The following is a 24512-nucleotide window of genomic DNA, read 5'->3' on the forward strand; positions in this document are numbered from 1 at the left end:
CGATCGGGTCAACCCTGACTCTACAGACGCTAAAATTACTCAACGTTATCTTTTTTTTTTAATTTAATAGAACTAAGGTTGTGGATCTTTGTCTGACTCATGAATATGGAAATTCTTTCCGTTGTCTCTGGATGGCACAAGGAATTTCCCAGAATTCCTTACAAATTGTGAGAAAAATTTGAAAGAAAATCATAAATATTCAGCCTCATTCAAATTACATTTTGCCCGGAATTATTATTCTTTCAAACATTCGTTGTTTATAAATAAATAAATTATAAATAAATAAATTAAGTTGACTATGTAAGGTCCGGTTGCACTAAGCCCTGTTATCCAAACAAACCCTATTGGAAATGGGATATATAAATGAATATGCAATGCAGTGGATTGAACTTCAATTTCTTGTCTTTATTCAAATTACACGAGGAAGAAACGTCTGCTCTCTACGGATCTCTCTAGGAGACTAAATGCTAGTTACAAAGACCAAAAGAATATTCGTCACGTCAAAAAATATTAGAGATTATCAAATAATGGTCATTCTTCCAATTTCGATTATTGATTGGTAAAATAATTAGGAATTTAAATATTTAATTGTTGATTAATTTAATAATTGAAAATTGTTAAATTTTATTACTTGATTGCGTATTTATGAAATTAATGGTAATGATAATTTATGATTATGCCTATCTCTGCTTCGAACCTAGTCAACCGATTTCAATTTTTTTTTCAAAATATTCGTTTCGATGCCTTCTATCCGAATCAATCAAAACATAGATACCCGTTCATACAAAGTTTTCGAGATATTAACGTTTTTCTGTTTTTTCATAAAAATCCCTGTAATCACTCTAGCTTGTACAAAAATTGAGATATCAACTTGAAATTTGGACAGAATCTTCCTCTCATGATTACAATCCTTCCTATTGAATATAAACTCAATCGTATGGGTAGTTTCCGAGATATTCGACTTTCTCTGAAAACCTTTTATGTGCAATAGCTTAAAAACTACGCAACCGATTTCAATTTTTTTTTCAAAATATTTGTTTCGATGCCTTCTATTCCATTCGGACGCTTACTACCAATGGAATTGGTAGAAATGAAAGAAAGAAAGAGTTATAACACATAAAGTAACGGTCAGATGGCTTCGGCCAAAAAGGCTCGAACCCCTGCTTGTTTATTTATCCTGTAGTCCCATTTGAATTAACACTGGATTAACCTTGGGATTAAATTTCATTTTTTGTTCCTGTGATAAATATGAGATACTCTCCCGGGTAAAATAATCCATCGAACATCCAAATTTACTTTTTCTTACCTGACGTTTTCGTTACCCGGAGCTGGTGCAACCGGGCCTAAACCACGTAAATTCAAAAAGAAGGAAATTGGGAAGAACATTCGGTAGAAATTCATTTTATTAATATTTCTTTGCAACAACATTTTCATTGATATTCACGGATTAGTACATTGACGCGTGTATAATAATAAAAATGTACTTTTTTATATTTTTTAATGATCAGTTAAGGAGTGATGCGTTTAGGGTCACGAGGGAACATGGAAACCTTCCTGATGTTGTCGAGGCCCAGATAAAGCATCACCACTCGTTCCATTCCAATTCCACCACCTGCGTGGGGTGGACATCCGTATCTGAAGGCGTCGATGTATGCCTTTATCTTCTCGATATCTGGGGGAATAAAAATAGTCTTCAATTCTCGCGTAAGTTCATCAATGTAAAGGACTTGGAGCCACGAAATTAAGGAGTAAAATAGGGATAGCCATATCCATTAATTATAATTACTGTTAAGGCCTGGGTGGACTATCTTTCGAACATTATCTCGATTGTTTTTCCATCTTCATAATGTAAAATGTACCACAATTTCCATTGAATTTTACATCACGTAGGAGTCCCTAAAAATTACGATTAGACAATCAAAAAAAAGTAGAAGATCAATTGAACACTTTCAAAGAGCGTTTTTAATAAAGATTAAGAAATAAGTTCGTTGCAGAGGAAATTGTGAATGGATAATTTATCATGGTACCCAGCGATCTGACAGCCATTGACTACTGTGACAAATGACGACCTAACAGCCATTAGATACATCAAATTATTAATTTGCAATTTTCTCCTTATTGGGCTTATTTCTCAATATTATTCAAAAACGCTCTTTGAAAATTTTCAGCTTTTTTTCAACGTTTTTTTCATTCTACAATCATAATTTTTGGAGACTTCAGGGCTATGAAAACTGAATAGTAATCGGAGAGTATTTCAAATTATCAAGATGAAGAAAATAATCAAGATCACATTCGAAAGATACTCCACCCAGGCCTTAAATTATTAAATTGTCAATTAGTTGATATCACTTTTAAATTTTAATTATTGAAATAATCATCAATTTTAATAGTCAAATTTTGAATTATTCATCAATCAGTAATCGAGGTAGGAAGATTGACGATTATTTGGATATTCAGAAATCCCTCACAAGAAATTAAGTATTATCTCCTTAATAGAAAATTTATAGTTCCATATTTTTAAATATTTAATTCATCAATTGGAAATTTAGATTATTAATTATTTTACTATTAGATTATTAATTAGATTATTAATTATTTTACTATTTTTACGACTATTTCGTGAATATCTTCTAAAGGAAAAGGTTTATCGAAAAATATCAGAAGAAGTAATTGAATTCCCCACAAGAAAGGTATGATGCAATTTCCCCCTGAACCCAGTGGTTTTCGAGATATTTACAGAATTGAAAGCTCTTATCAATTCCATCAAAAACAAGGTCCTTACCAATTCCGTGATGTTTAGCTCTCTCAGTCAAAAACTCAGGATCATGAATACGTTGAGCCCCAGATATTATTTCCTCTCCCCTCATGAACATATCGTACGAGTTGGAGGCTTTCTGCAACGGGAAGACCGAAAAATCCAATAAAAACCGCTCAACAACTCATTTAAAAAAATTAATCAAATGTCTCACAGGATTACTAGGATCAGGCATCGTATAGAACGGTCTCACAGCCAGAGGATATTTATCCAGAATGTAGAAATCAGTATCATATTTGGCTTTGACCAGTTTCCCCAGTAGTTTCTCATCAGGAGTCGACAGATCATCCTCTTCTCCTAGGATAACCCCAGCTTCTGCCAGCAGTTTTATCGCCTGCGGGAATTCCAGCTTCAGTGGAGGGTCCAAGAACCTGAAGGGCTCGACCTTATACTGCTGACGAACAGCGGCTATCTCATCAGCGTAATTATTCTGAAGCCCTCTGAATAATTCAGTGAACATTTGACCTATTGTGTCCACTACCTCGTGGTAGTGATACTTGAATGCCATCTCCAGGTCGAGTCCCACGAATTCTGTCAGGTGTCTGTGAGTATTCGAGTCTTCAGCTCTAAAAACTAAAGAAATGTTTTTTTTTTCATTGAACAATGGACAATATCTCAAGTACTTTGGCTATTGTTGCTTCCGAATGGAAGCATTGCAATCCTTTGATTTTCACATTCTCTAATTTTGATTGGGAATGATGTAGAATAGTCTGAAACGTAAAAATAAGAAGTTTGGCGACCATGTCTGTATGTGACGACGTCTACCGTCCCCTTCCAGGTGGTGAATTTTTAGAAAATTGAGTAATTAAGTGGCTAAAGCAATTCCAAAAAATCTGAAATTTTGCCAGGTTATAGGTCTTAATGAGGACTAACTCTGTGCAAAATTTCAGCTCGATCGAGCTAATAGTTTTTTAGAAAAAGCCATTCGTTTTTAAATCGTTTTCCGCAAATATCTTTAAAACTAGTGGACCGATTTCGATTTTTTTGTTCTCAAAATATTCATTTCGATGCCTTCTGTGTAAATTAATCAAAACATATATACCGTTAATACAAAGTTTTCGAGATATTCGTATTTTTCCGTTTTTTCATAAACAAACTTTGTAAATTCTCTAGCTTGTGCAAAAATTGAGATATCAACTTGAAATTTGGACAGAATCTTCATCGCTTGATAACAATGTTTCGTATTGAAGATGGGTTCAATCGCATCAGTAGTTTCGGAGATATTCGATTTTTTCTGAAAATGTTTTACATGGTATATCTTCAAAACTACGCAACCGATTTCACTTTTTCTTTTTCCAAAACATTCATTTCATCGCCTTCTGTCTAAATCAATCAAAACATATATACCCGTTCATACAAAGTTTTCGAGATATTCCCGTTTTTTCGTTTTTTATAGAAAAACTTTGTAAACACTCTAGCTTGTGCAAAAATGGAGATATCAACTTGTTTTTTCCAGTGAAATGCTTTTCTAATTCTACAGTCGGACATGAGAGCTCTCATCTGAGCCCCATTTGACCCTGAACGGAATTTGATTAATTTAGTTGGGGGTGAAAATTGGGTGGTTACCTGCCCCAACAGTAAAAACTTTGTCAAAATCAGCAGCAATTGCCATTTGCTTGTAAAGTTGAGGAGACTGTGCTAGATAAGCTGAACCCTTGAAATAGGAGACTGTGAAGACATTGGCACCACCTTCACTGGCTGCGGAGATTATTTTTGGGGTGTGAATCTCAACAAAACCCTGGAATAACAAGAATACATCTGTAATTTTCGAACAACAGAAATATTCAATTTTTTTTAATGAAGACATTATTCAAGTAGATCTTTTGGACTGATGGAAGCTCAATACGTGAGAAATTCCTCAATTTAATCTGATTTATTTAACAAAAACGATCAAAAATTTCCGAATTTATCTTCCCATCAATTGAAAGAAGACTTGAAACCCATTTTTTCATCGAAATAAATTGTTTTTACAAAATAAATTCACCTTATTCGTCAGTATATCACGAAACAATTTACAAACACCAGCTTCAACCCTGAAAATCGCCTGATTAGCAGGGGTACGAAGGTCCAGAATCCGGTTGTCAAGCCTCGTGTCCTGATTAACTTTGATATTAATCCCAGTTTCGTCATTCTCTGGCCGAGCTGCGTCCTCGATCTGCAGAGGGAGTTGAGGTTTCGATGCACTGACCACATAGAGTTCATCAATATGAACCTCCACATCTTTCTGAGTGCAAGACTCTATTTTCGATGGAACTGTCTTGACAATTGCTTTCACGTCGATAATAGACTCCTTCGAAATGCTGAAAAATCAGTCATCCATCAGTTTCAGTAGATAAATTCCGTAAATATCTCGAAAACTACTGGATTCAGACGGAAATTACATCAGACCTTTTTTGTAGGGAATTCAATTTCCTGCAAAAAAGTTCATCCGACATTTTTCGATAAACTTCTTCTTTTAGAAAATATTCGCAAAGTAGTGTGAATTAAGTTTTTACTCCTCCTTTTTTTGGATTATTCACTCACTTCGAGATGAACTTTATCATCTGCTTACTGATCCTCTCGTTGACAGCTGCTAGACCCTGGACAGTGGAGGACTGTTGTCTGATGACGATGAAACACTGCTTTCCTATTAAAAAAAAATGTTTGACTCATTCGTTTGATTTTTGTTAATTATGGAATGATGATTTTCACCTTTTGCTCTGCTTGTATGCAATCTACCCCTCAACCACACAGTTTGTTCCTTAATTCTGGGCTCCAAGTCCTTGACATCGACGAACTTTCGGTCCTCGTGGATCTCAGAACTCCGAATGAGACCCAGTTGTCCATAACGACCCAGGGAAATGTCTTCAGCATCCTCTACAGGTTCTTGTGCCTTCGAAAACGACGAAAATTGATGAGAAAGGTTATTTTCCGTTTGTTTTTTTCGTTATTTAAATTTGAAAAATTTATTTAATTATTTAGTTAAATTAATTATTTAAATTTGATAATTATTTACGGTTTGTGATTTGTGAGCCGCTTTTTTGGCTGCTTTTTCCGCCTCCTTTTGCTGCTTCTTCAGCGCCTTCTTCGAGGGTTCAGGCCTAATGTTCGATAAATCAATCAAATTATCATCCTGAGTATTCGAAAATACGTGGAAGATGGATAAGTGAAAGTGACAGGTTTTATAGAACAATATTTTTACTCTTTTGTTGTAGAGAATTAAGATGCCTCGGGAGTAAAAACAAGTGGGAAATTGCTCCTGTATTGCGTATAGTATAGTTATTTTTCCTAATAAGTTAGGAATATGCTTGCGAATGGTCATTTTGCTTATGTTTTTCCATTGTCTATTATTCATAGCCTATTTTATTTTCTTGAATTGAATTCATTTCTTTCCAACTAATTGTTTTAGATCTCCCACTTAATGAAATTCGGTCAAAAAGACATCCCAACGATTTTTTTAAGCCGTCATTCAATGAATTTAGAACATTTTTCTAGTTATCGTGTTACAACTGAATTTTGAACAAATTCGAAAATTAAAAAAATGAATCAATGAATTAAATTTTAAGTAATGACGATGGATAAAGCTTAGCAATACCTTCATTTAAGAAAAAAAATGATTCAATTCCATCGATTCATTAGCGAGAAATTGACGAAAAACTTTGTCACATACACACATACTGATACGGTCTAAAAAATGCATTTTCGGACTTTTCGGATCACAATGGATCGACATAACACAAAAAATCCAAAATTTTAATTTGAACGATTACAATACTTCCATTCGGAGGCAAAAAGCCACTAAAATACAGAGAGAAATTTGGATTATGAATTCTCAGCCAAAAGGGGCCAGAAAAATCCGAAAGATGACTCAAAAAATTTGTTCATTCTGTAGAAAACTTGTCAAACGAGATGAGAATGATCTGAAGAGAATAAATCAATAGCGAAGTGGTAAAGCGGTACAAGTCAATTTTGACTATTGACCAGTTTTCAATGAATATCTCGGAATCTAAGGGAAATAGCAAAATTTTTGTTATTTCCTCGTTTGAAGAGCCGATTGAGAGCTACAACAAATGTAATTACGTAAATTTCGCTATATCCCTTAGATTCCGAAATATTCCTCTCAAATTCAACTGGGAGATGAGTCGACTTAAACCGTTTTACCACTTCGCTATTGATTTATTCTCTTTCGGTATTGAAATAAAATTTTTCAAGCTATCCCTCAGATTTTGTTATTCCCTTTTGCCTGAGAATTCCCAAAAGTGTTCCCTGCAATTCACCAGTTATTTTTGACTCTTAAGGCCTCTCAATTTTTATTCCCCACAAAATGAATTTTTGACTTTTTTTTCTAAACTCTATAATTTACTGAGATAATTCCACATTTCCAAGAGCAAAAAAAAATCTTCAAATATTTGTGTATAACTGCTTTGTCTCACCGATAATAATTGTATTTCTTAACGAAATGAGTCATGAAATCATCATAAACGTCAAATCTCACGGTATCCATGTCAAGAGAGTGTGGAGGCACTCGAACCGATCACTTCTGCGCTGTTAAATAAACTAATCGTCTGTGGACACCATTCACCCCCGCGATACCGTCTTCAATAGATAAAAATGGAGCAGAACTCGAATGCCATGCACTCCAATCTCGACTAAACTGACCCCCGACCCCTGATTTGTCCTGAATTATTGTACTTTTATCGATGAAAATTGATGGGGAAAATTAATTAATCGATTAGGGGATTTTCTGCGCAGTTTCTCATTCATTTTATTTCAGTTTTCTCTATCGGAATTTATCTCCCGGTCTCGCGGGTGGATGAACGTTCAGAGGGAAATGAGAGAATTTATTGCGTTGACGATGCTGTGGCCTCTGCTAATTGTGGAGGTCATACTGGAGGAAAAAATGTTGTGAACGCATTGTGATTGGTGGGAGGATTGAAAGTGGATTCAATGCGTTGGGAAAATGCGGAATTATGCAGCTAATCCATGAAAATTAAATGGCTTTTGCGGGTGAATACGAAATGGAATAATTTGTTATTCACAACAAAAACCTTAAGGGAGACTACTATGAATTTTAAATTCGTGGGATGTTGGAGTGAAATTTCTCATGCATTGAAAATCGATTATATGTGTCTGAAAACGAATAATTAGTACAAAAAAATTAATTGTTTATTGTTCGTTTGCTCCGCAGACGCTTAAAATGTTTAAAATTGTCCAGGGCTTCCAATTTTTGAGCTACAGAGGTGTTTTTTTTTCAAAATTTCTGACAAAATGTGTACAATAACAATTACGAATTAGCTTTTTGAGATTCGCCTCCTATGTACACAGATAATTTCGTTTTGTTTATTATAAAAAATTGCGTCATTCATGTAAAATAGGTAGAAAAATTATCGTTAAAATATTAAAAATATATTCTCGATTCTTTCAGAAATATTTTTCGGACCATTTTAATGGATGGTGCAATTTTTTATTAAAATAATAGCGAAATTAGCTGTGTAGGAGTTGAATTTCAAAAAACTAATTCGTAATTGTTATTGCATATATTTTTCAAAAAAATTTGCAAAAAAAAATCTCTGTAGCTCAAAAATTGGAGGCCCTGGACTGTTTTTAACATTTTAGGCGTTTGCGGGGTAAACGAACAATAAACAATTAGTTTTTTCGCACTAATTATTCGTTTTTAGACATGTATAATCGATCTTCAATGTATGAGAAGTCTCATTCCAATAGCTCGCGATATTTAACGATATTTGCGATATTTATTTATTGTTAGTGTGATTATTAAAAAATGAAAATTTACTCGTCTCTAGTGAACTTGCATAAGAGTTTAATCGAATTTCGTTATCTATTTCAAATCATGAAATACAATTATTACCGGAAACTTTTATCAATTATTTCAAATAGTATCTCTCTGATTCAAAATTTTCAAATAGGAGAGGATGGGGTAAAATGGACACTAGACTTTCTTAAAATTATTCATAACTCAGAAACAAATTTATCAATTGAACTCAGTTTAGGCTCGTCTCAAAGGGAAAGAATTGTTCTTTGCATTGAAAAAAAAAAGATTGAATTTCATCACATTTCAACCCCTCATTAACATTTTTAAAATGTAAAAATCGGCCGTTTTAACCCAACCTCCCCTACTGTTTTATTTGTCATGTTTTATGACTCTCAAATACCAAGTAGTTATAAATATTTCAAATCGTAATAGTAATTCACTATTTCGTAAAAATCAAATGGAAATACGATTTTAAATATGCGGCTGAAACGAACAGAATATTCGTCAGCTGAAAATTCAATTGCGGAGATATTTAAGTGTAGGAGAGTCAAATAATCATATGTACAAATGTTTTTTAAGTGCAAAAGAGTTTGTGCATTACTTAAAAACATTTGTACACCCCTAGATTCGCCTAAGACAAATCTTCTGCTGTCGAATCTTTCGCTAGTTTCAGCTTCATATTTTAAATAGCTCATCATGATGAAATATTATTTGAAATAGTTATGTCAAGTTGATTATTCCTGCTGACTGAACACTAGTTCATTCATTTGTATTTATGAAACTCATTTCAGAACTCGATTATTTTGAAGATTAAGCCGGAGAAAAAATGTTTTTCACTTGTGAATATTGAAAAAATTGAAATTCCCTGGTGACGAAATTTTTCAATGTTTTTCCAATAAGGAAATTCAGTCATTTCAATCATCTTCCAGCAACTATCTCACTGAAAAATATTAAATGACCAAATACCGTTTCATTCGTAATGTTTGATTACTCCAAAAATCCAATTCATCACAAAAACTTCAAATAGTCATTGAAAAAGATGAAAATGAAAAATAAATTGATAACAATGGAGTACATACCCCTCCCCATTGATAACAGCCTCTGTCGCACTCATCTGTAATCACCATCAACAATTTCATCATGAAATTCTCCAAAATTGCTCAAAAATATGGTCCGGAAATTCCTCAAAAAAATCCCCAAAATCCCAAAAAAACACTTTTCCCCTAAAAAATTCAGAGAATTATTTGTTATTTTCCCCCAAGAATTCATGGCGATCCATCCCTTCGTGATAAGAAACTCGAGACAATTTTTTGAGGTTAAAAATAGTTTTGACGACCCCCACGTGGCACCGAAAAAGACAAATAAACTAGTGAAATTAAAAGGATTCGATCTACTTACGATTCAAATCTGACGATTACTATTTCGTCACTGAGTTTTTGATAATTCTGATGCCTTGACGATTGATATTCCTGACTTATGCACTCTCAGGAAGGAGCCGGAGGTGGGAATCCAGCTGTAACTGCTGGATGGCGCAGTAGATCACGCCTGTGTTCCCAATAAATTTTTAAAAATCCACCAGTGCATTTTTTTTTACTAAAAAAAATTCTCAACGCTTTATTAACACTCCCAAGGATTAAACAATTTTTCACCTCATTTTATCGATCACTTATTGATTAATTGAGTAATTTGAATAATTTATTCATCCAGATCAAGAGGAAAATATTGCGTTTTATTTTTTTTATTTTCGAAAATGATTTTTTCGCTTCAAAAAAATTGTGAAAAAAAAATTCAACTGTTTATAAACATTTTCAGGGACTACACAATCTTCTAAAAAACTTCTCAACACATTTTTAACGTTCTCAAGGATTAATCAATTTTTCAATCCATTTATTGATTACTTGAGTAATTTAAATGATTTATTCATCCAGAACAAGGGGAAAATGGTGCATTCCTTTTTTTTTATTGGAAAAATAATTTTTTTCGTTTCAAAAAAATAGTGACAAAATATCAACAAAAAAAAATTCTCAACACATTTCTAACATTCTCAAGGATTAATTAATTTTTCAATCCATTTCATCAATCATTTATTTATTAATTAAGGAATAAAAATGATTTATTCAACCAGAACAACAGAAAAACATTGTGTTCCTAATTTTTATTTGAAAAATCAATTTTTTCACTTCAGAAAAAAAGTTGTGAAAAAAAATTCAACTGTTCCATCAACATTCTCAAGGACTAAACAATCGTCTAATACATTTCATTACATAGTGATGTATTCATCAATTGAGAAGTTGAAACGATTCAGTCATCTGAAAAATAAAATGTGGAGTATTTTTTCTCGATTTAAAAGCTGATTTCTACGTCTACATTTCGTTTTTCATTTTTTTCATGGTTTATAATTGGGTATTCTCGACACTGGACGATTAATTTACAACTGTGGAATCATCTATTCAGTTGGAAGAAACGGAAAATAAAAAATGAGACAAGGCAGGCTCGCACATTTCATTACAAAAATAATTGTTTACGATTATTTATTCACGAAAGGATCCGCTTGGCACTGTGAGATGCCAATCCCAGGACATCCGGGGATTGCAGGGGATTCTCTTCATTCGTATCAGTTGAACTATCAAATTTTATCGATTGATCCCTGGATTTTTCGGTCAATTTAAAACTGCTCGTGACGGCATTTTCCAATAAATTTGGGCGCTTTTCTTCGTTACCTGAAAGTAAAATGACTCGAAAATTTGCGAGCGTACCTTGTCAGCTTAAAAATGATCGTGAAATAAAAGAGAAACTTTTCAATCATTTTTCACATGTAAAACAGATTGAAATGGCATTTTGCGAGGAAATTATTTTTGTATCATTTTGCGAATATCTCAGAAACCGTTGGTTCGATTGAAAACTATCATAAAACATTTTTTGTAAGAAATTCAATCCTCTTAAAAAAATGTTTTATGAGATTTTTTCCTAGACTCCTTCCGTGCAGAGACATTCACGAAATAACGCAGAGGGAATATCGTCAATTGGAGAAAAAATGAAAATGACGGAGAAAAGAGATGATGAAATAAACTTAAAATAGTTTTTCAGTTTTTTAATAATGTTCTTCGACTCTCCACCTCTACATTGATGTAACAATTAAAATGCAACTGATTCTTAAGGTAAATTCGTTTCATCTTGAACTTCTGTGACTGTTTTTTATTTAGTTCTTAACCTTACTTTTCAATTTTTCTGATGCAACGTCGAACGATGGATCCTGGATGTTCAGCATGAGATTATTTCCATTGAGGTATACTCGGTTTTGGGAAGTAGCAATCTGCAAATGTCAAAATCATGGGGATTAAATTCGTAGATTGACAAAAGGAGAAGATGAACAATTTTTTAATTTAAAAAAATGCAGCTGAATGAAGTTTTTTTTAATTACCGTGCGAGAAATACTTTGTGCAGCACGTAATTTTCGAAGTTTCAGGTATCCTGGATTCTGGGAGACTGCTAGACCCAAGTGCAAAGGAGTTAAGGACATTATGATCAAATAAAATGATTTTTCGAAGCAGAAACATTGATATTGAATTGACATTTTATCATTTTTCAATTGTTGATGTATTTTGGGTGTGAATAGCTTCAAATATCTATTCAATTTTAGTTTCATAAATACAAATGAATGAGCACTATTCACTGAGCCAACATAATCACCTTGAAATTACTATTTGAAGGTGATTATTTCACTATTTTTAATGGCATTTCATCATGATGAGCATTTAAAAATTTTCTTTCCCTTTCATGTTTAGGGAATAGGGAGCAATTTCATTATGAAAAAAAAAACAAATTTTTCCCCTCGAAATTCATCTAAAAAGGATATCATCTTGGCAGCTTCAGCCTCTCCCTCTGCCTGCACAATCTTCTGCTGTTTCTCCTGTTTGGCACGTTCAACGACAAATGCAGCACGTTGGGCCTCCTGCTGGGCCACCTGTTTAGCCTCCACAGCAGCTGTGTACTCCTTTCCAAAACTCAACTCAGTAATTGACACATCATCCAGCACAATATTCCAATCTTTAGCTCTCTCCGTCAATTCTTTCCTCACAAGTGTTGACACTTGCTGACGCATTGTGATCAGCTGGGATGCATTGAACTTGGCGACAACTGACTTCAGGACTTCATTGCAGATGCTGGGCAAGACCTGGAAGAAAATTTTGCCCAAAAATTCAATAAATGCAAACGAAAAACTGTAAATAAAAGCCAATAACATGACTTAATGAAAATTATGAAATTTCAGTATTTACGATCTTGGGAATATCTCGAAAAGTATTCACTTCAGCGAAAAATATGACTAGACATTTTTTGTAGAGAATTAAATTCTCCACAAAAAATGTCTGAAGGAATTTTCCCCTAAACGTCATCTTCTCCAAGATATTCCTGAAGTAATCTCGTGACCTGTGAAGAGAAAGGGAAAAAAATGAAGAATTCGTCATAATTTTAACCTTTTCGTCGTAATCCTGACCCAACTGTCGGTACATAGTCGGCAACATGCTGGCGTCCGGACGTGAGAGAACCCTCAGTGAGATGTTAACCATCTGCAGATCCTTGGAACCTGTTGGTGATGAGATTTTTCTCGGTCTGCTTCTGATGTCATAGATAATTGGATACTGGAACCAGGGGATTCGGAAGTGCAGTCCCTCTGTGAATATGTCCTTCTGGATTCCTCCCAAGCGGGAAAAGATTATGGCACGATGACCACCATCAACTGAAAACCCAAAAATTCATTTGAAAATACAAATTCTGCAGCAATTCTCCGACTCTCAAAACATAATTTCCCCTTTTTCTTAGAATCAAAGAATTCTTTTGTTCATTTTTTCCCTTTACAGAATATGCTGATTAGCTGGGGTGGATAATGGCCCCAATAGATCAGAATATCAGAATATTCCTGAGATTTAAAAAACTATGTTACCCCAAAAGATCCCGAATTACGACGAAAAATATTGAAAGTGGAAACATTTTGGCGTTAGTAATTCGTGAATATCTCGGAAACTACTGAGTTGAGGAGAAATTATGAGACGAAATTTTTTGGGGGGAATTTCACGGGCTACAGAAAAGCTCTTGTGATATTTTTCGTCAAATCCCTTAGTTTTCGAGATATTCATGAAAAACCGAGTACAATACCTGATTTTTCAACTGAAAACGAAATTACGTAATCATCTCCATAAATTTCTTGTTAATTACCGGAAAAAATGATTTCTCCATGATTTTGGGGGTTATGGGTGTCGTCGAGGTTCAAAAACCGAATAATTATCCTCGACAATAATTCAAAGTGCAACATTGAATTGATGAGTAATAGGAAAAATTAACGATAAATGCAGACCTGTGTACATGGACTGAGAAACCCCATAGACAGCAGCTCCAGCGGCCGCCAGGAACTTGAACCCCATGTTCATGCCCCCGGGAGTCTTGCTGAATCGTCCAGCCAAGTCATTCAACTTACTCTGCGCCATTATTCCCGGTTAATCGATGAATTAACGATCCGAAGAAATCGTAAAAAACCACTATTTCTTCGGTTATTAACAATAATTATGAAATCCCGGTGGAAAATTACGTGAAACCGGCGCGCACGTTGCTCCCAATCGACGACGAGCGTGAAGTTGGCTCAGAGTCGAAGTTTCGGAGATCGATGGAGGATTCCACATCGAACTAGGGATGGGCGATGTTTGTCGATTAATCGAAAATATCGATTTTTCATTCCCACACAGCGATATTTTTCATTCGATGTCTTCAACGGCCGATTAATCGATTTTCGATTTGTTTTCCAAACATCGATGTTTCTGACCGGACTACCAAAATTTTTCATTTTTTTTTGTCGAAGAATAATGTTGATTGATTGAAAATGAACAGAATAATAATTAATCCGCAATCAGAAGTAATTATTTTCTACGGTATGTATGTTATAAATAATAAGTGAACAACTCCAGTCATCTGTTATCTCTTTTAAATTTAAATTTTTCAATTTTTTTTCAATTTAAATTTCTAACAATGATTGCAGCTAACGGAAAATGTTCAATATATTTTTTAAAATTAATCAAAAACCCTGTTTCGAGATTCAAAATTTAACTCTCCAGCAGTACTTATCATTAAAACTTAAATTCCTCGGGTTATATTTTTTAAATATATATTTTTCAACAAAAACGACAAGAAAAAAATTGTTTTTAACAATTTGTTTTTGCTCCTGTGTAATGGAAAAAAATCAATTTTTTAAATAATCGATGGTTTTCCTGAAAAATCGATTCACAACATCGATGTTTTTGAAAAACATCAATTATTCGATAATCGATGTTTTTTACAATATCGCCCATCCCTAAATCGAACTCAACCCTCGATTATCAGACATGTACAATCATCAAAAGAAGTTCGTAAAAAACGTGAAATTACATACCACCTAACCTAGAATTACACAGGATGCAATTCACACCGTTCACGAACTTTTTTGACGACTGTACGCCGGTCCTCAGGGGCGGGGGGATGAGGAGAGTGGCGAAACTAGCGGCCGGTGCGGTGACTAAAGCTTTTTTAGATGAGTTACTACATATATACTTACTAGTACATATATATATATATATACTTAGCGTGGACCAGCTGACACCCTGAAATCCACTGAAATCGTCCTTCTTGTCCATCAGAATCGTCTGAAAAATACAAGTCCGAGGTCTCTTGTTTAGTTTTTTCGGTTTATCAAATTACCCCGAGTGATTGTTGGATTTTATCCGTGCATTATCGACGTTACCAATGATTTCGTTGCAGTCGCATAATCAGGTGAGTGATGCAAGAGACGTGTGCCATAATTTTTTGGGCTTTATTTCGTCATTGAAGGTCTATTGTTCACATATTTATTGTTTTCGTTGTGAGTAGATAAGAAATTGGGGCTTTTTTCATTTGTCTTGGGATTTTGATTATTGATTCGGCTACTTATTCATGGAAAATCGTTGGGGGTTGCCTGACATAACCAAAAAATCTCCTGTCTTCACCAGTGAAGGATAGAATCAATGACAGACAGAGGAATTGTTGATTATTTCTCATTTAATTAAGACCTAACTATGCAAATGAGTGGGAGATCATCGAGGAGTTTCTCCTGGCATTTTTTTTCAATTTCATTCCCAACAAAAAAGTTTTGAAGGAATATTTGATGAGCTCTGCAGTTTCTGCAATAATTGCGCAGTTGTCGGACGCATTTTTCATTTTTTTTATGGACAAAGAGTTATAAATGTTGAATAATCTCGTTAATGAGTGGGTTTAGCAGGAAATGTCTCTAGACCTTTTCTCTACAAAATTAAATTTCCTACAAAAAATGTTTTATGACATTTCCTCGTAAACCCACTCACTCCCGAGAAAAATCCCATACGAAACTCGCCATTTCTGAAGCTCTCTTTGTAATTTACATTTTTTACTTCAACTCCTTCACATTTTAGGTGTTGTACCACCTGACCCAGTTGACTTCAGCCGTCACCCCCAGAACCTCCTACTCCACACGTCTGAAGGCCCAGCCAAAATCATCGACCCCGTCTCCCCCAGAGATAATCTGTGAAGAGAGTCTCCTGGAGGCTGTTAAGAACTGCACAGAGCTTCCCCTGGAGAATCTGAACATCCGAGCCATCTCCGAGGCCTCGAGACTCCTGAAAACAGACGCCCAGAGGGTTCTCAAAAGGGTCAACAGGGTCTCCAGGGCTCTGGAGGACCCCCACGATGGCTGGAGGATCTCCTACGTCTCGGGCTCGTCATTTTCAGACAACAAACGAGGCTTATCCTGCACTTACGATCAGCTGCATAGAAATGTTCTCCTGCTGGCTATACCCACATCCAGGGACATCCTAGTGCGTGGCTTCAAGACTGATCGAAATGTCAAAACGGAAATCGAGAGGAATCCCTCACTTTTTCGAAGACTCAGGACTTGGATTGGACTTTCCAAAACTAGCGTAAGACAATGCTCAATATCTCGGAATCTATAACCTATTTTTCAGCAAATCAAAATTTGATAGAAAGCTGGGAAAATTTCCGATCTCAACCTCTGGTTATGAATATTTTTTATTGATTATTGATCCCGATATCAATGACTTTAAGAAGACAAAAATTTTTCTTGAATGGAAGAAAATCACTGGAATAAAAAAATCATCTTAAGGGGTAACAGAAGGCCACGTTTCCTCGAGATTTTCAAACAAATTTCCTGCTCAAAGTTATTAATATTATCTAAACCCAAAACACATTGATCTTCATCATCACCTCCTGGAGATTAATGTGCTTTGCTTTATAAAAATATCGATAATTTTCGGCAGGAAATTTGTTAAAAAATGTTGAAAATTCGCGTCATTCTGTTACCTTTTAACAAAAACCTAAATTTTTTGTGATCTAGGGGAGGGTGGGGTAAAATGGACACTTTAGACTTTTTAAAAATTATTCATAACTCAGAAACAAATTTATTAATTGAGCTCAGTTTAGGCTCGTCACAAGGGAAAAAACTGGTCTTTGCATTGAAAAAAAAATTATTGAATTCCATCAACATTTCAACACCTCATTAACATTTTTAAAAAAGTCAAAAGTTTCCGTTTCCCCCCCCCCCCTATACCTAATTTTTTAACAAATTAAAACACGTTAGAAAGCTAATAAAATTTCCGATCTTAATCCCTGGTTATAAATATATTCATCTCAATTCAGTAGCGAAGCGGTGAACCGGGTTAAGTCGATTTTTATGTTTGGCCAATTTTTGATGAATATCTCGGAATCTAAGAGAGACAGCAAAATTGTTCTCATGACCTTTTTTATAACTCTCAATTGGCTCTACAAAAAAGGTGATGACAAAAAATTTTCTATCTCTTTTAGATTCTGAGGTATTCGTCAAAAACTGGTCAATAGTGGAAATCGACTTAACCCGGTTTGCCGCTTTGCTACTGAATTATTCATCGACATATCGAAAATTTTACAACGCGAGCAAAAAAGCGAAAATTCATAATTCTTCAGTTTTTCGTTTTTCGTCAGCAGGAGGGAAAGGCAAAGGGTGCGATAGACGGTACAGACCTGGAGAACCTCAAGAACATTCTGAATGACACGGATCTACCTCTGGACGACAAACAACGCGTGAAGATTGCATTTGCTGAGGGCTACGTCGCTGGAAACGAGAGGAAATCACCGGATCGTAAATTCAAGTGGTTGAAGACGATTCAGCAGGTGGTAATGACAGCCGTGGGTCTCCTCATCCTCGGCTCGATCATGGGTACGTACAAATGTTAGTATCACACGCATTAACTATTGTTTTGTATTCCTACTGGTTCATACAGTCTTCAAATCCATTCGTCAATTTTATTCACGTGATTTTCATCGAAAAGATGACGAGATTTTTTTACGCAATAAAAAAAATTGAGGAGAAGGGATTTGAAGCTTTCAGTTAATTTTATGATTTGTTAATCATCCGTAGATTCTTCACCATTTTGTTATTTGCATTATTTTTATTATTTTATTATTCTACATTTTTTGTGGATGTGAGAAGATTTTCTCCTGAAGTCAAGAGCTAGTTTAGGTCAATCATTTTCTGATGAGTGATCTCAGCTTTATTTTCTCTCCCTCGAAAAGTATGAGCCAGGCTAACATATCCGTCTGCCCTATCACAATTATTCATCATTGTCCCCCTAGAATATTTTAAACTCATTTTGAACCTCAATTCAACTCAACCAATAAGTTTATACAGAAACAAAATGAAAAAAAAAAAAATAGTAATCAGTTTTTTTTTTCAAATATCTCGTAATTGAAGACGAATCCATACATTCTTCTCATAAAATTTTTTGTAGTACTTGAAATTCTCTACAAAAAGGTTTTTTTCAAAAAATTTTCTTCTCCCTCTAGATTCGGAAATATCCCCTAGAAAACATCCCCTAGAAAACATTTTAAATGTCGAGCCTAAATGCAACTCAATTCCCCTCATAAGTTTTTTTAAAATATCTCGTAATTTGAAAGAGATACGTGAATTCTTCTCAGAACTATTTTTGTAGCTCTTGAAATTCCCCACAAAAAATCTCTTTTCAAAAATCCCCCTACCTCCCCCCGATCCCGAGATAATTTCCAAAAACCCCGAGACAAAAAACAAGTCCAATTCCACGTCGTCCCACCTCCACGCGCATTAAAATCTCGAATTCCCCCTGCAGCGAGCACCAACGGCAGTGTCTTCCGCATCCAGCTGGGCTCTCACTCAGCAGTGAACCCCGAGGAGATCTCCGTGACCTTCGCCGACGTGAAAGGTGTCGCCGAGGCGAAGCAGGAGCTCGAAGACATAGTGGAATTCCTGAAGAATCCAGAGAAATTCTCGACACTGGGGGGTCGTCTCCCCAAGGGGGTGCTCCTGGTGGGTCCCCCAGGCACGGGGAAGACCCTGCTGGCCCGGGCTGTTGCAGGTGAGGCCAAAGTCCCCTTTTTCCACGCAGCAGGCTCCGAGTTCGATGAAATCCTTGTGGGACAGGGAGCACGAAGGGTCAGGGATCTCTTCAAAGCGGCCAAGGACCGCGCGCCCTGCGTCGTTTTCATTGATGAGATCGACGCCGTCGGGGGCAAGAGGACATCCTCGGTGATCCATCCCTACGCTAATCAGACGATCAATCAGCTGCTCTCGGAGATGGATGGCTTTCACCCGAATGAGGGGGTCATCGTCCTGGGGGCGACCAATCGTAAAAACGACCTGGATAAGGCGCTTCTGCGACCTGGGAGGTTCGACGTCGAGGTTTATGTCCACAAACCTGACATCAAGGGGAGGCGAGAGATCCTGGAGCTGTACCTGTCCAAGGTGGGTTCAAAATAATTCATTTATTTTTGGTTATTTTTCTAGAATAATTCAACGAAACTGCAAAAGTCTAAAATTCTTTTTAATTATGTATCAATATCAAGTAAAATGTTAATCATTTTTTTACATAAATTTTTAAAAATTAAAATATATTTTTTAAATCTTTCAATTGAATTTTATTTTTAAATTTAAAAGTTATCCAAAAAAATGATTAAAAAATTTTTAGCTAAAAAGACGCCGAGAACAAAAATATCTCTTTCAAGTCCTTCATTCTCCCGAACAATTAATATATTATTAATAACATTCGAAAGCATTTTGACTCCAACAATTGCTCGGTTTGAAACTGAAAGATCAACGACCATCAATTAATTTTTAAATAATTAGGCGATGAAATTCATTGAAGAAAAAACTGAAATCAATTTTTTTAATTCTGAAAATCCCAGGGTTTTTTCAATTTTTAATTCTCACAGATATTGGCGAAGTCGATTGACATTGAGATCCTGGCGAGAGCAACCACTGGGTTGACTGGGGCTGACATCGAGACTATGGTCAATCAGGCAGCTCTGAGGGCTGCAGTGGAGGGGGCGGAATTCGTCACCATGGATCACCTGCATAAGGCCATGGAGAAGGTAATCTTGGGGCCGGAGCTCAAGGGAATGATGCCGGATAGCGAGGAGAATGCCATCACTGCTTATCATGAAGCTGGACATGCTATTGTTTCATATTATACGAAGGACTCTATGCCACTTTCTAAAGTGAGGAAAATTAATTTATTCATTGATTCATTCATTTATTCATTTATTCATTTAGTTAAGGCCCGGGTGTACTATCTTTCGAATGTTATCTGGATTTTTTCTATCTTTCGTAATCCAAAATTGTCAATTGAGTGGTACATCATGTAGAAATTCCTAAAAATTACGAGAGAATGAAAAAAAAAAATTGAAAACATTCTGAACTTTTTCAAAGAGCGTTTTTAATTGAGATCCAGAATGAGTTGAAAAAAAGGGGAAATTACAAATATCTGATTCGCTGTGGCAAATTATCTATTAGCTGTCATTTTGCCATGGTGAATAACAAAACACTAACTCCTCATGGGAAGTGACAGCTAGGTATCTCAATTTTCTAAACAGTGGTATGTAGACATCCGCCATTTTTATGTGATAAAAGTGTGATTAAAAAATTCTCCAAAATATTACAACTTTTTTCAAAGAGCCTTTTCCGTAATAAATGTCTCTGTACAGTGTGGGAAAAGATTTATGAAATTAGTCTTCCCCTGCATGATATTGCGTGACAGGCCGCCATTTGTCACCGTAAATCAAATACATTCTTCAATTTCTTGGTATTCAACTTATTCTGAATATAAATTAAAAAAGCTCTTTGAAAAAATTAAGAATTTTTTCTACTTTTTTTTGCTTATTCATTCATAATTTTTCAAAACTTCTGCATGATGCAGGACTTAATTGACAGTTTCAGATGACGAAAGATAAAAAAAAACATCGAGATAACATTCGAAAGATAGTACATCCGGGCCTTAAATAAATTGTCAAACCCTCATAAACTCACCTGGAGATTTTATTTTTAAAAAATCTCGGAATTGGCTATGATCAATGATTTTTGTCAATATTTCGTAATTCTATTGTCCTGTTCAAGGTCACCATAATTCCCAGAGCGGGATCACTAGGACACACGAGTTACGTTCCCGCCAAGGATGTGTTCCACAACACCAAGAGCCAGTTACTAGCCTCAATGGACTCCTCGTTTGGTGGACGAGTTGCTGAGGAGTTGATTTTTGGACCGGAAAAAATCACAACTGGATCTGCTTCTGATCTCCAGAGAGCCAGTGAAATCGCTGCCAGCATGGTCAAGCATTATGGGATGAGTGAAAAGGCTGGATTTAGATCTCAGTATGAGGAGAAACCTGAGTATAGCCCCAACACGAATGAAGTCATTGATGGAGAGGTGAAACGACTGCTACAGGTACATTTTCGTTGATTTTGAATTTTATAGGGAGTGAAAAAAATTTTCTCGTAAAGGCAAACGTCTTTCAAACCTTCAGAAACTATTTTTTCGTGTCACGGGACTTGAAAATTAATATACACACCTCGCCATGGAAAACACATCACCCACGTGTTTGCCTTGCACGTGGGGGACGGTGATCTGTTTTCCAAGACTCGGGCATGTAATGTGCTATTAATATTATTTCGAAGGCCAGAATGATTTTCTAAAATTTTAAATAGTATAAAAAATGAAAAATCGACATTTAATTATTAAACATTCGGTTTTTATTAATTGAAAAGTCATTTTCTTGAGATTAAAAATAATTTTAATCAACCAAAAGTAATTTTGATGCTTAAGAAGATGCATTTAGTTGAATTCCGATTGAATTCGCTTGAAAATTCCATTTTTCGGTTGTTAACATATGAGGAAATCCTTTTGATTGGTGGAAAAAAATATTTTCATGATTGAAAAAATTTATTTTAATCTTTCCTTTACAGGAATCGTATGACAGAGCTAAAAATATTCTCAAAACTCACGCTAAAGAGCATAAATTACTGGCTGAAGCCCTTTTGAAATACGAAACACTAGACGTTGAAGATATAAAAGCCGTTATAAATGGTAAAAAACCGAAAGCAGAGCCAGCTAATCCCGAAAAAAGACCATCATCGATAATCGATGTCTCAGGTAACGTCATGTAATCCTAAGACTGAAGATTTACTCCTGGGAATAGATAAAAATCGAATTGATAAAAAAATAGAAAATTACATCTCCTGAAGAAATTAATGAATAAAAATATCAGGACGGTTTATTGTCGTCGAGAGTACGTGGGGGAGGCCCTGAGGTGAATTTTGCAAAGCTATGACATGATTGGTTGACAAAAAAGCTGAGGAAATTCGTTAAAGGGGACGAGTTGAAAAATTAAGTTTCATTGTTTCGAGAATATCTCGAAACGAAAAAGTTTTAGAGAAATATTTCTCGAATACTTTTTGCTGGAAATTTAATTTCCGACAAAAATGATCTTGACATGTTTTTCGATAGGATCAATAGTTCTTGAGATTTTCGCAGTTTTTTCGACTTATATCCAATCTAATATGAGATTTGATAGGGGAAAAATTGGAAAAAAATTGTAAAATTTGCGGGACATTTTCTGTGTGATGAGAGTAATGAAAATTTTGTACAGTAAATAATAAATAAATATTAAACAATAATTATGGATATTTACATTGAATATTGATGTTAATTTTAGATGAGAATATTTATGTTTTCAGCTTCTTTTGTTGTGAAATAAAGGATTTAAGTCTTCCCATCGGTCTCTTTACTTTTTTTTTTAATAAAAAATAAATTGTATTAACAATTAATGAATGGTGATAGGAAATGCGATTGAAAAATTAGTTCTGGGAAAATAAATCGCTGTGACTGGATAATCATTAGGCCATACCATTGTTAACTGTTTATTTCATTCAATATTGATAATTATAAATTATACAAAATTATATATATTTATTTATATTTTATCCATTAGTTTCCCCTACCTATTCTCGTATCTTCCATTTTCATGAGTTTCCTCTCATTTACTCGGTCTTGTTGGATTTTTCAATCATTAATTAACTAAGTGTGGTACAAATTTGGTAACACTTGGTGCACGTACTAATGAATTCATTGATTTTTGTTAATTTATTCGAGTGAAAAAAGAGAAAAACGAGGAAACCTCCAAAAATCCCATCTTCAATTAGAAAAAAATCAACAAATTTGTTCATTAAAAAAATTTCCAAAGTATTAATTGACTCAATAAACAATCATTAGAAGATGTTTTAATATCAATTTAAAGAATTTAATCATTTGTTTGAATAGATTTTTAATTAAAGACGTTCAGAGGACAAAAATTTGTCTTTCAAATCCTTCTTTCACTAGAACAATTAATATATTATTAATAACATCCAAAAGCATTTCCACTCCAACAATTACTCGGTTTGATACTGAAAGATCAACGACTAATAGTTAATTAATAGTTAAATGATTATGCGACGAATTTCATTCAAGAAAAAACTGAAATTAATTTTTTCAATTTTGAGGAAATTTTAATTTAATCAGATTGTTACTAAACACTTGTGAAATAGAGAGAAAATATCACAGATCAACGAATAATTAAATAAGTCGATTAATTAACGAATTAATAATAGCAGGATAAATAATAAAACAATACGAAAATAACTTGAATTCTCAATTGTTCTTTAATATTGAAAAATGTATTGTTTAAACATAAAAAAGCATCGTCTCTCCTCATATCGCATACAAATTAATTATTTATACAATTAACAAAAATCTACAAATATACAGACATCGGGATTCGACAATTAACCAAACGATTACTTCCCAAGTTTTTTTTATTCCTGACAATTCTTCAACTATCTCGATGGGGAGTGGTTCTATGGAAAAATGTGATAAGAGATTTTTTTGTGGCAAATTGAATTCTCTACAGAAAAGGTTCAGATACATTTTTCGATGAAACCACTCCCCACCGAGATAAATCGGAAATAAGTTATACTGTTTCCCAAGGTGATTGAAGTTGTCTCCTGAAACAGTCACGCAATTGTCGTAATTATCTCGATAACGAGTGATTCTATCAACAAATGTCTACAGAACTTTTTTGTCGAGAATTAAATATTCCACAAAAAAGGTCTAGAGACCTATTTTCCCAGAACCACTTCCTGTGGAGATAATCGCCAACCAAAAAACCTAAAAACTAAAAAAATACAATTGTCATCTCTTTCCTGTTGTGATTAATTAATGGAATTGTCCTACACCTGTGATTAATCATTTTTCTATTGCATGCAACACAATTTATTCAATTTTTCATTTTCACCATCGATCGAATTGACCTCAAATACTCGTTCCGAAGTTAAATTTAATTAATTATTGATTTCACTTAATAAGTAATTAATTTTACATATTCACTATGTAAATCACCGACAGAACATTTTCATTGATAGATTTAAAAAATTTGTCAAAAATTCATTTACCTAAGACTCATTTCATTTTCGTTTTTTTCCATTCGTATAAAAAGATTTGTTAAAATTTGTTTTAAGCTCGATTAATTAATTCGTAGTCATTGTTTAACATTTCTGGATGTTCATTGAGTCAAAATCGAT

At 34.6% G+C, this 24512-nt stretch overlaps 3 protein-coding genes across 8 annotated transcripts; 1 reads left to right on the forward strand and 2 right to left on the reverse strand.

The window, feature by feature from the left end:
- Window positions 1-1385: 1385 nt before the first annotated feature.
- On the reverse strand, window positions 1386-10093 carry LOC107037113 (aspartate--tRNA ligase, cytoplasmic). 2 transcript variants are annotated; one of them, XM_015255486.1, is made up of 10 exons: window positions 9966-10093; window positions 9647-9681; window positions 5811-5895; window positions 5507-5687; window positions 5339-5441; window positions 4800-5115; window positions 4382-4553; window positions 2970-3388; window positions 2783-2894; window positions 1386-1672 (listed from the first exon to the last, which is right to left on the reverse strand). In XM_015255486.1, exons 2-10 carry the CDS (start codon window positions 9679-9681, stop codon window positions 1509-1511), a joined length of 1587 nt encoding a protein of 528 aa, XP_015110972.1. In that variant the 5' UTR covers window positions 9966-10093; the 3' UTR covers window positions 1386-1508. The 2 variants fall into 2 exon arrangements, with proteins under 2 accessions (XP_015110972.1, XP_015110971.1); XM_015255485.1 differs by lacking the exons at window positions 9647-9681; window positions 9966-10093 and adding an exon at window positions 7228-7608.
- Window positions 10094-10774: 681 nt separating this feature from the next.
- LOC107037114 (prohibitin-2) lies at window positions 10775-14195 on the reverse strand. 2 transcript variants are annotated; one of them, XM_015255488.2, is made up of 6 exons: window positions 13921-14195; window positions 13043-13305; window positions 12424-12741; window positions 11989-12066; window positions 11784-11880; window positions 10775-10876 (listed from the first exon to the last, which is right to left on the reverse strand). In XM_015255488.2, exons 1-6 carry the CDS (start codon window positions 14048-14050, stop codon window positions 10869-10871), a joined length of 894 nt encoding a protein of 297 aa, XP_015110974.1. In that variant the 5' UTR covers window positions 14051-14195; the 3' UTR covers window positions 10775-10868. The 2 variants fall into 2 exon arrangements, with proteins under 2 accessions (XP_015110974.1, XP_015110973.1); XM_015255487.1 differs by lacking the exon at window positions 10775-10876 and adding an exon at window positions 10889-11287.
- A 953-nt stretch (window positions 14196-15148) lies between these two features.
- LOC107037116 (ATP-dependent zinc metalloprotease YME1L1) lies at window positions 15149-23580 on the forward strand. 4 transcript variants are annotated; one of them, XM_015255490.1, is made up of 7 exons: window positions 15149-15362; window positions 16016-16519; window positions 17577-17823; window positions 18737-19368; window positions 19836-20120; window positions 21016-21342; window positions 21861-23580. In XM_015255490.1, exons 1-7 carry the CDS (start codon window positions 15336-15338, stop codon window positions 22059-22061), a joined length of 2223 nt encoding a protein of 740 aa, XP_015110976.1. In that variant the 5' UTR covers window positions 15149-15335; the 3' UTR covers window positions 22062-23580. The 4 variants fall into 4 exon arrangements, with proteins under 4 accessions (XP_015110976.1, XP_015110978.1, XP_015110977.1 ...); XM_015255492.1 differs by having other exon boundaries at window positions 17577-17811; XM_015255491.1 differs by having other exon boundaries at window positions 17580-17823.
- Window positions 23581-24512: the final 932 nt, after the last annotated feature.

The sequence above is a fragment of the Diachasma alloeum genome, unplaced genomic scaffold (genome assembly GCF_001412515.2).
Source record: "Diachasma alloeum isolate Michigan unplaced genomic scaffold, Dall2.0 Dall_scaffold_00213, whole genome shotgun sequence".
Lineage (NCBI taxonomy): Eukaryota > Metazoa > Arthropoda > Insecta > Hymenoptera > Braconidae > Diachasma > Diachasma alloeum.